This window comes from Helobdella robusta (genome assembly GCF_000326865.2).
Source record: "Helobdella robusta unplaced genomic scaffold HELROscaffold_22, whole genome shotgun sequence".
Classification (NCBI taxonomy): domain Eukaryota; kingdom Metazoa; phylum Annelida; class Clitellata; order Rhynchobdellida; family Glossiphoniidae; genus Helobdella; species Helobdella robusta.
Genome location: NW_008704170.1, coordinates 1,801,535 through 1,813,727, shown reverse-complemented (window position 1 = coordinate 1,813,727; position 12,193 = coordinate 1,801,535). Strand labels below are relative to the sequence as shown.

General features: G+C 31.7%; 2 protein-coding genes across 2 annotated transcripts; one reads left to right on the top strand and one right to left on the bottom strand.

The window, feature by feature from the left end:
• Positions 1 to 1,733: 1,733 nt before the first annotated feature.
• On the top strand, positions 1,734 to 3,585 carry HELRODRAFT_172026 (hypothetical protein; the record flags this gene model as incomplete). Its single annotated transcript, XM_009018698.1, has 2 exons — positions 1,734 to 1,934; positions 2,134 to 3,585. 2 exons carry the CDS (start codon positions 1,734 to 1,736, stop codon positions 3,583 to 3,585), a joined length of 1,653 nt encoding a protein of 550 aa, XP_009016946.1.
• A 2,401-nt stretch (positions 3,586 to 5,986) lies between these two features.
• HELRODRAFT_185543 (hypothetical protein) lies at positions 5,987 to 11,409 on the bottom strand. The gene is given in 15 exon segments (XM_009018697.1): positions 5,987 to 6,047; positions 6,066 to 6,238; positions 6,300 to 6,536; positions 6,732 to 6,835; positions 7,070 to 7,217; positions 7,371 to 7,454; positions 7,645 to 7,767; positions 8,725 to 8,804; positions 9,083 to 9,233; positions 9,662 to 9,778; positions 10,023 to 10,087; positions 10,368 to 10,439; positions 10,547 to 10,662; positions 10,846 to 10,987; positions 11,273 to 11,409. 13 exon segments carry the CDS (start codon positions 11,292 to 11,294, stop codon positions 6,405 to 6,407), a joined length of 1,356 nt encoding a protein of 451 aa, XP_009016945.1. The 5' UTR covers positions 11,295 to 11,409; the 3' UTR covers positions 5,987 to 6,047; positions 6,066 to 6,238; positions 6,300 to 6,404.
• Between the last annotated feature and the right edge of the window lie 784 nt (positions 11,410 to 12,193).

Here is a 12,193-nt window from a genome sequence, read left to right as displayed (position 1 = left end):
TTTCCAACTCTAATTTCAAAATTTTTTGAGCGTCAATAAAGTCCTCGTTGGAGAAAAATTCAGCAGTATTATTTATAAACGTCTCATTATCAAATAAGTCGAAGTTACCAACCAAAAAATAAAAAAAAAAAAAAAAAAAAAAAATATATATATATATATGTTTTATATATATATATATATATATATATCAATATATATGTGCATATGTGTAGTTATAAGTAGTAGTATTATTATCACTATTTACTGTTACTACTATACTACTGCTGCTGCTTCTAAATCTACTACTACTACTACTACTACTACTACTACTACTACTACTACTACCGTGATAATTCGTACAGTTACTGATACTACTATCATTTCTCAGTCTCCGGCTTAATGTATAAAACTTTTTAAAAAGCAATTTAACTCTTCCTATGTTACATCCGATGATGGCTATGACGATGATAATGATGATGATTATGATGATGACGATGATAAGGATGATGATGATGATGATGACGAGAAATAGAGGACGAAAATATATAAAATAAAGTATTTAAAAAGAGGTATTTAGTTCATTTTTTGCGGTACGTAAGTTTTCTTTGTTACATATTTATTGTATCTGTTGTGCTTTCGACCTGTCCCATTATCCAAACGTCTTGTTTATCTTTCTATGCTGCTATGTGCGTGTGTATGTTTGTTTGTTTATTTGTATGTATGTTTGTGTGTGTGTGTATGTATGTATGTGTGTGCGTGTAGGTAGGTATGTATGTAGTTTCATCTTTCTTTGTTTATTATTCTTTTTGCCGTTTATCCATTTTACTGTTTATGTTTTGCATATAAAACTATTTCCTTATCTATGTATACCTTTCTGGCCGCCCGTCAGCATAAGCAATATATCAAGTTCTCGTTATTGTTTATTATTATTATTATTATTACTACTACTACTGTTTATTATTACTATTATTATTATTAATATTATTTATGCAGTTGTTGTTGCTGTTGTTGTTGTTGTTGCATATTTCGCCATTTCATCTCAACATCATTTATCTTCTTTAGGCGTTCTACGTCGTCGTCGTCGTCACCATCATTAGTTTAATAGTAATAATAATAATAACATTGATAATGATAATGATATTTTTTTTTTATTTTATCACAGAGGAGAGTGTTGGAGATGAGAAGGAGGACACCACCAACAAATCATCACCATCATCGTCGTATGTCGATGATGGTGATGGAAATGGTAGTAGTAATAGTAATAATAGTAATAGTAATAATAATAATAGTAATAATAATAATAATAATAATAATAATAATAATAATAATAATAGTAGTATTAACGATGTCTCTATAAATAAAAAAGTAATCGTAATAACGCCAATGTCGTCGCCTTCATCATCGTCGTCGTCGTCAGCATCCACAGCCACAAAAGCCACGTCGTCTTCTTCGCCGACAACTTCATCATCGTTTTCGTCATCGCTATTGTTATCGTCAACAGAATGTGATACATTCCATTTATCATCGTCATCGTCGTCATCTTGTATAAATGTAACCAAGGGTAGGGCATTTTTAGCCAATGCAGCACCATCAGCATTCATCTCGTTGCTACTCTCTTCAAAAAAACTACCCACAACAATGACGTCATCCACAATGACATCATCGCAAACAACATCAACGACGACGCCAAAATTACCAACAACATTAATCACAACACTGTTATTATCGACGACGACAACAGCAACAACATTGAAATGTACATCGACATCATCAACAACAACAACATCACCGCCATCTTCGTCAAAAACAACAACGTCATTATCATTATCTATATCATCAACAACAATAACAACGATGACGTCATCGAAAACTTCATCAACGATAATAACAACAACAACATCGACCGTGGCTACCAATATGACGGCGCTATCGAATTACTCTGTAATGTCAACAACGTCATCACCATCCTCTTCCTCTTCCTCATCATCATCCTCGTCGTCATCTTCATCATCAGCTTTATCATCTTTGTCGTTTTTATCGTCGCTATCACCTCCGTCATCAACACACACTAAAACTACTGAGTCGCAACATCAAGAATGTTGCGGTAAATTTTGCAATCGGCAACAACAACATCAACTATTACACCAACAACAGCAGCAGCAACAACAACATCAGCAGCAGCAACAACAACAACTACACAACAACAAACCATGGTGTGCTGTTGCTTATTGGGAATGCTCTAAGCTTATTGGCCAACAATCATTCAACCATTCGACGTCCTACGTAAACATTTTTCAACAGTCGAAGTTTCAAAAAGAGTTCCAACAACATCAGCAGCAGCATCAACAACATCAGCAACTGCAGCAGCGGAAGCAACAACGACAGCTAGTGAAAAATCTTCATACAAAACTAGATTCACCTTCATTATCATCTTCATCGTCGCTCAACTATAAAATTGAGCGTAAAAAAGAAAGAATAAAGAAATCATTATCATCATCTACAGTAGCTCTGATATCGTCATCATCATCATCTTTCTCATCATTATCATCATCATCATCAACTTCGTCATCATCCTCGTCACGAATTTTCAACGGCGAAATGATATGCCTAGAAGTAATGCAGTCATCTCCATGCAGCGACGCGGCCATTTTGAAATGTCGGCCAAAGATAGGAATGGGCGTAGTGATGTGCCGGCAAGAGAACAATGGCCGAGTTTGGCTTCATAACCGAACTAAATACCCTATTTTCGTGTCTAAGTCAGAGGACACCGCAAAACGAATACATGGTCGACGTTGTTGTTGTTTATGCTGTTGTTGTAGTTGCGAATGTCTTTATAATTGCAATTGTTGTTGGTGTGGTTCGAATTTCAATGAACTAAGTAATTTTAACGTTAATAATATCAATAATCAGTGCATATGTAACAATAATGGTGATGATGATAATAATGTTAATGATAGTTTTGGCATTAACGATGATTATTATGCTTCTAACAGTCATCATCGTCAACAGCATTATAGTTTATGTTCAAAAGATAAGGACAACAATAATAATAAAAATTGTAATAATAATAATAATGATATCTCAAAACACACTGTGAATAAAAACTCTAAATCCTGGAAAAACCCATGTGATAATTATAAACCGAAGGTCTCCAAATGGGGCTTGAAGGTCACCAAATTGTTACCCGGCCACTGCATGAAGATACACGACCCCAATCCAACTATTGACGGGACAAAACGCAACTGTTGTTGTTGTTGCTACTGTTGCTGCCATGCTAACAAACGTATTACGACTAACAATAAACGTCAAACCGATCGTTGTTGCCCTTGCCATAAAAACCATGATTGTTGTCGCAGTGAGAGTAGGGGTTGTCGCGGAAAGCAAAGTTTCCCTAGCAACCAAAATTGTCATGGTTGCGTGACAAATTGTGGCAATCAAAGCTCTTCCTATGACGAATTTCCCAGATCAGATAATGGTCGGTACTGTAGTAGCGTGCAGGTGAGCTTCGCTAAAGGTTTCGGTAGAGAATACACAAGACAGTCCATTTTGTATTGCCCATGTTGGTTTGAGGTACTGTTTAACATCAGTGAAGGTGTAGTAGATTGATAGATGAATTAGGATCATTTTTATTTATTCACGTCAGGTTTTTTGGCTAATTAGGTCACGAGATTGTTAATTTTAAATGCTGTATAACTTGTCATGCAGTTAATAAAAAAAAATCTTGTCTGTTATATTTTTTTATGTTTTATTTTTTCTCAATTGTTATTTTGAAGTTTTACCGTGTTTCTATTTATTCGTCGTTGTTATTTATTTTGTAATTGTTACGAAAATAAGCTGGTGATGAAGTGGGTAGAACTATAAACTTCTCTATGAGTCATAGTTGGCGGGTTCAAATACGCGTTGACGCCACAAATTTTGCTAGTTATATCAATTATCCAGAAATTCCCGAAATGACATGAAAACTGAAACTAATGGGGTTTTCCAGATTCTATATTTCAATTTGTGAACGTTAAAATCATATTCTTCGTGATGGATATTTCATTGAGTATTTTTATTATATATATACATCCGTGGTTTTCCAATATGTATATGTATATATTAATATATATATATATATATATATATATGCAGTATTGTATGAATATATATATATATATATATATATATATATATAGTTGTTGTGACGTCATTTAGTTGTGTATTTTTACTTTATTTTATTGAATGAATTTTTACAATTTTGTATGTGAATTACCTGTCTGTGAAGTTTTGATATATATATATATATATATGTGTGTGTGTATGTGTGTGTGTGTGTGCATGTGTGCGTGTGTGTGTGTGTTTGAATGTACGCAACGCATGTCATGTATGTGTTTCTTTCTTTTTTACTTCATGATTCGTGCAACTTATTGAATGGAGCAAAACAGGGTTTAATAATGTTATAAACTTATTATTACAAATAATTTCGTTATAATAATAATAATATAAATGATAATAATAATTATCATTGATAATAATTATCATTATTGGATGAATGGGTAGATAGATGGATGAATGGATGGATAGATAGATAGATTAAAGCGAACAATTATTTATTAAAAATTTTTATTGATTTTAAGTTTTAACACTTTTTTTAAATAAATGAATTTAATTTGTAAATATTGAACTTTAAATGTGTACAGTGCTTATAAAATTACAAATATTTTGATGTCTAACTTAATGTGTTTTCATTATCATTTACATTCTTATCGTCATTTTGTTTTGGTGAAGTTTACCTAATGTTACTCTCACCTTATAGTAATCATCTTCATTTACGTCATTCAAGCATACATATTCGTTCATTCATTCATTTATTCTTTTATTCGTTCATTCGTCTACTCATTCATTCGTTCCATCCTTCGTATGAATATCGAAAAATCATTATATAAACCCAACCGAAATTCACGTGGACTAAAGTACCACGTGAATTTCGAATACATGTACATTGTACTTATTTGTAGACCAGGGTTGTTAAAACTCAAACATTACATCACAAATACTAATACCGGCTTTAAAAGATATTGCCGATACTAATACAACTACTCAGTTCACGATTAAACAGTTTCTTGCAATTTTTTACCCACCCAAAAAAGGACAGCAAGATGAGAACCAGTTTTTAAAAATAAATACCCAAAAGATGGCGAAACTTCATTTAAAATCCCGAATTCACCACTCAAAAACGCGCTCATTAGTCACTTATAACAATATAACAAATTGATCGAATATACCAGAAATTCGTATCGTCTAACGAATTTCTTCTGTCTAGAAAGTATCGGCCATGCCATCAATTCGATGTTCTGCATGAATAGTATTACCCATTCCAAAGGCAATACGATATTGACAACCCTGATGTCTTAGGACAGGGGTGGGCAAACTGCCAAACTATGGCCCGCAAGGCTTTGTTCGCCGAAAAAAGATCGACCAAAAAAGGAGCCACCAATCTTAAAAAAATTTACCCCCGGGCCGGAAAAATTTGCTATTCAAGTACATATACCGCTCTTCAAAGTTAAAATAGTTCTCAATGCGGCCCTCACAGCAAAAAGTTTGCCCACCCCTGTCTTAGATGTACCGACGTAAATGATTACAAACTTATACACACACACACACACCACACACATAAACTCACCTCTTATGTGCAATCATCGCTTTAATATAAACAATTGCATTTTACTCAAAAAACATACCTTATTGCGTGTATAGTAATGTTAATATAACTTCGTTGTTGACATTGATATGAGCTTCTTACATAATTATTGCACGTGTATGTATTTGTATATGCATACATACATATTTGTGTAAATTAATGAGTTTATATTGTAAATTATTTATTTTATTATTTTAAGTTTATTATTCGTTTTTTTTTTATTAAATTAGCATCGTATTTAACGTTGAATTTCTATTAGATTATGACAAAGAAATAAAAGTATCCTTCTTACAAAAATAAAAGAGCCTTTTTTTCAAATTTTTTCAAAAATATAAAGTTGAACAAGTTTAATCAAAAATAATAATAAGTATAATAATAATTATGTAATAATAAACATTTATAATAATAATAAGCAACCAAAAATAATTAGTATTTGTATCGTTAAGATCATACACTTAAGATACTTAAGACCGATTTTATTTACCATTACGAAGTTTTAACATATCAGTATTCAAAAGTATAATAATGAATAAATAGTCAATCACATTGTACAATTTCCAAACGAACTTAATAATAAATATATGACAGAAATATTATTTCAATAAGTAACAATAATAATAATAAATAAAGACTAATTTACCTATACCATTCCAATCATTAAAACAAGGAGTTTAAATGCCAACCAATCACGTTTTCACATTCAAATAGCCAATCAGAAAAGAGAATTTAAATCGTCCACAGCCAATTAGAACTCTCTTCTGTGGTATCTGTCTGGATCTATGTAGCTGGTCACGACGACGCGATTTGCAAACTTTCTCCCCGCCAAATTCTGTTGAGCATTTTCGCAGTCGACCACGGAATGAAATTCGACGAAAATCTTTTGAAAAATAAAAAAAAAATTCAATTAACGTAATTAGTAAATTGATTCGTGTTAATAAACTGGAATGATAATTAGATACTTAAATTGAGTAGGAAATATAATTAGGAAGTAGTATAAGTTATAGCAGTGGCAGTAGTGGTAGAGTAATATACATGTCAAAATATTTTGCTTGTGAAAAAATAAAAAACCCACTTTTCCAACTCCCGGGACTTCCACTCCTTTGATTGGTCTGGGAATTTCCAAACTTTTGACTGATCCATATTTACTGCATTCCTCTCTGACGTCATCCAAAATTTCTAAAAAGAGAAAAAAACAAAATTGTAATAAAATATTGTTTCAATAAATGGCCACCGGCAGAAGAAGTTTATAAACCTCCATCCATTCTCTACACTAACAGAATGGTCAAGATGTGTAACAAGAAAATTGATAAACAAAAGAGGAAGAGAGAAAAGTGGTAGATATGAGAAAGAGCGAGAGAGAGAAAGAGAGAAAGAAAGAAGGATAGAGAGAGAGAAAAGAAAAGAACTAACCATCATATTCCTCCTCATCTTCCAACTCCTCTGGTGTCACCATGTTCATGAGACAGAGTATCTCAGTGGAAGTATTGGATGTACTACTACCTGTGACATCGCTTATATTCAAGCCTGGGATCTGAAGATTGGTTAACATGGCTCCGCCCTTGATGGCAATTAAATTTTTTTAATTAATTAAATATATTTTAATTTTAACAAAAAAACTAATATATTTTAACAAATTTTACCACATAGTAACTAACTAGAATTGTAATTTTTTAAAATTAAATATAATTATAAAACCGAAAGTGAAACTAACAGCAAGAGGATTTTTTCCAATGCTGGCCCTTTGAACAATCAACTTTTTGTCACCAAGTTGCATGCCATTCAATCCTAAACAGGCCTGTTTTGATGATGAAAATGAGAAAAGTGATGATGGTTATTGAGATGATGGTGGTAATAAAAATGAATATAAAGAATAGAAAATGACGAGATCAAGTGATAAAAATGACAACCAGCTAGCCAACCAATCAGCCAACCAAAGCTAGCCAACCAATCAGCCAACCAAAGCTAGCCAACCAAACCAAACAAACCTGATCTGTAACATTGGGGTCGACGTACTCACAGAATGCATAACCCTTCGACAGCCCGGTGGCAGAATCCTTAACGAGATTGAACGCTTTCAGGGGTCCAAATGACGTCAGTAGTTCTTTAACCTAATTCGTGTGTGAAATTAGTCGAAGGAAACGATAATTAAATATATTCTATCTAAGATCTTTGTACGGTTTTCCAAATGTAACATCTGGAAAAATAAAAAAAAACATTTAAAATTAAATTTTCTTAAAAGTCTGCCTTACATAATACAGAATTTTGAAAAATCTCTGCAAACATAACGCGTACATATAGAGGCTTCTGTGAAACAATGTGGCCTGCCTAGTCTACATATAAAAACCGTTATAAAAAGCAGTTTTTTTTAAGATAACAACAACAGCCCTGCTAATTCCAAAACTTTTTTGTCACAGGCTGAAATAAATAAATAATTGAAGCTAGGGAGAGGAGGAGAATCCTGTTTAAATAAAATCCTGAAAAAATATGTTTAAGTTGCCTGGAAGAAAAAAGCTAAAAATATTCTGCTTTATGGATAAAGACCTGTGTGAATATATGATATCCTGCAAACAATTAACTCTGAATATATCACTCTCAACATTTATCACACTCACTAATTCTCCCTCCTTCCATAATTTTTATCTCTCTTTTTTTGTACCTAACTGCAAAAAAAAGAGAGAATTTCCCTGAAATTTTTTTCTAAAAAAAAGTGAATAAATTTAATACTAATTAAAGTATTAATTTATTTATTAAAGTATTAATTAATTTATTTAATATCAAGGAAAAGTTTTTTAATTTATTTAGAAAAATGTTGCCACTAGCCTGCCACGTGTTTGTGATGAGAATGTTACACATAACATATAACACACACACACACGCTATATGTTTTAATCTATAAAAAATCACATTTTTGCATCTTATTTTTTTCAGAGTTTCATTAAAATGCATGAAAAAAAATCATAATAAAAAAGCGTATACAGAGATATAAATGTATCGTAAAAAAAATATACATACAGAAGAAGTTGTACACACGTGTGTACAAACATAAAATACGCAGATACACTCACCTGATCATCATTGAGATAGTTAGGCAGACAGGCAATAAAAATCTTGTATGGTGTGTCTCCGACAAGTGTAGATACAACACCTGTGATAAAAAATATCAATAATTAATTAATTATTTAATTAATCTATCAATCATTTATTAATTAATCATTCGATTAATAAGTAAATCTTCTACAGAATGAACTTAAAAATGAAACAGTTCAATCAAGTTTAAAACAAAAACACATAAAAGCGAAAAACAACTCAACAGAGATGGACAAACAAGCAAGAGATCAGTGAACCAATAAAAACACCAATCAGCCCACCAATCAACCAGCAAACAACCAATCAATCAACCAAACAAGCCGCCGACCAACTGACCAACTAACTGACCAGTAACATTAACAGACGGGTTCTCGGTGAGTCCAGGCAGTGGTTGGTAGTCTCTGGGCCTCCTTATCTTCAAGGACTGCCCCTGAAATATGATGCCATCGAATGCCATGGCCTGTGTGCACTCTTCTGCCGAGCGAAACTGTGTTGTTAATGTATTTTTTTTTGTTTAACAAAATTAAAATTTTAAATAATAAAAAGTGCGAAAAAAATAGAAACGAATTGTTTTGAATGAAAGATTGAATTAATAAGGTAAAAAGAGATGAATGAATGGATGAATGAATTAGTTGTCAGTCAATAAATTGATTGATGTTTGCAATGGTAAACTAACATAACTCAAAATCTAAGAACATAAAATCAATATACGGAATTGAATAATTGAATGAAGTCTAAAGTTTATTAACAGATAAATTTAAATATGAATGAATAAATGTATGGATAAATGTATGTATGTATGAATGAATAAATAAACGAATAAATGAATGAATAAATGAATGATTGAAAAGATAAAACAAAATCAAACAAACAGAGAACAGCCAAATAAATGTGATTAAACAATTGATAGCTTACCTCAAGAAAAGCAAAGTTCTTGTCCATGTTGACTTGGCAGGCTATCACTGGCTCTCCGTCTTGTTGCGAAACCCCAGCCATTTTCATTTGATCGTTAAAATGGCTCATCATCATTTCCTGCTCGTTATTCAGTATTTTTGGTAAATGTTATTATGGAGATGTTTAATGTTTGTCTGTATTATTGTTTAATATTGATGCTGCACTTAATGTCATTTAATGTTTACATAGATGTGATTTAGTTCTACTAATTAGCTACTTCGTTAGGTAACTTAGATAGGCAAAAAGTATACCATAACCCAGGAAATAAATAAACCAAATAAAAAAAATGAAAAGAAAAGCCAATGGAGAAGCCAAAACAAACCTCTGTGATACCAAATGGAATGTTTCCAATGTACAATCTCCTGGCCTGTCTGCTCAGTGCATTGTCTACAAAATTTTAAATTGAAAAAAAAAATTTTCATTATGCTCAAAACTTTAGTATAAATTTTTAATAAATAAAAATCACAGTAATCATCTCAGCTAACATTAAAAGTAAACAAAATGCCATCAATATGTTTAGCAGTTATCCATTATGATGTCATCATAAACATTTCTATAGATATAGAAACCATCATCTTCATACACACCATCTCCATATGTTAGCAAAATTAACATACAGTTAACATTAACATCAGCACACTCGTTAACAAAAATATCACCAACTAACTTGTACTCATGGCAGCCAATGAAGCAGCAGCAGCAGTTGGAACCCCCGGGGCCACTGGGACTTGACCAGATGCTGCATTAACATAAATTATTCATATTCTAGTTAGTCATTTTAATATTAATTGTTTCTAATTAAACATTTGTATGTTAATTATTTGTAGATTATGGCATGCAGCTAACCAAGCATGGCTTTGTACTGCATGGGAGTGACATGTTCGAATCCAACAGGTGGAACATCCCAGTATTTGTAAGCCCTCCTCGACTTTCGACTTGACGTTTTCCTGTCTCTAGATCGACTGTTAATGTGTAAAAATCATCAAACAATTAATTATAACCATAATTTTTGATATTTCTAACTTACAATTAAATCAAAATGTAATGAAAATGTAATAGGTAGTTAATAAAAATATATTGATTTTCAATTTTAATTTAAAACTTTTAAATTTGCCTTTTAAATTTTAAAAGACAAATGACCGCACCTTCTCTTCCTATCACGTGATCTCGACCTGTGCCTGTGCTCTCGCTTGTGAGACTTGTGCTTGTGATGGTGGGGTCTGTACTCTTCCATCTCCTCTTCCTCTTGCTGCTCCTCCTCGGCATTATATGCCTCATCGTAGTAACCTTCGTTCAATTAAAATTCAACTTTGATAATGAAGTTAGGATGTTAGGTTGGAAAGTTTATTATTATCACAGAATTAGTTATTCTACAATTTTCGAATGCAATGAAATCAAAAACAATAGCAGCCAATAGATGAAAATTTTGCGACGATTGCTTCGTCAAAATCGTGATGGATTTAGTTTAGTAGTTGGTAATTTAGTTAGTTAGTACATTTGGATTCGCCGGATATTTCGCTGGCACAGACGATAAAAGAAACAAAAAATTTATAATTAAAATAAAACACAAACCGTTATTTTCTTCTTCGTACATACTGAAGAATTAATCAAAAAAAGGATTTATTACAAACAAACGAATGAGCCGAACAAGTGAATAAGATCAGCGCTAACACCAAACTGTATGTATATGTTTATTTATATAACAGCGAAATTTATACGTCGGTTAAGCTGGTTGAATAAAATTGTTAAAAAGATCATGAATCGTTGATAGAATTTATAAATTCACTTTTAGCATTTTCAATCGTTCTCTCAAAGACTCTATCCTTTACTGTCGTTACTTGTGTATTGTTGCGAATTAACTTGGCATCTGATGCAATTTTGCGTTAAAAATCTCATCTTACTTTCAATTTTCTAATTTTTAATCAACAATTTAGAGGCCTTAAAACCTGCTTTTTATACTCGGGCACGATGGGTTTATTTTCCAATGTTGGTACTTTTAATTAAAGTTTTAACATTGAACAAATTTTATATTTTACTAACATCATAATTTAAAATTTTTTTTAGTTTTTCATTTTGACGAAAATAATATTTAATAATTATTGCTCTAAATAATTTTGCAAAATTTAGCTCGTTTCCATGGCCGTTGGTGTTTATGTGGGCATCTACATTGACCAAAATTATCAGGTGTGCAATACTAAATTTTTAAAATATTGTTGAAAAAATGTAAAGTATAATGATAAGTATAATTATAATTATAATTTTTTACTTATTTTTTTAATTAATAATCAGCTAATTAGCAATTAATTTTACTAGGGTAGTGGTTGCATCATAATTTTTTAATAATAATTTATTAGCTGGAATTTAATCAGGCTACATTTTAATTATGATTAATAATTTATATTAATTTTATTAATAATGCCTTTATAAATTTTGTTTTTAAAGTTCTAATTCAAGGGTGGGCAAACTTTTTGCTGTGAGGGCCGCATTGAGAAC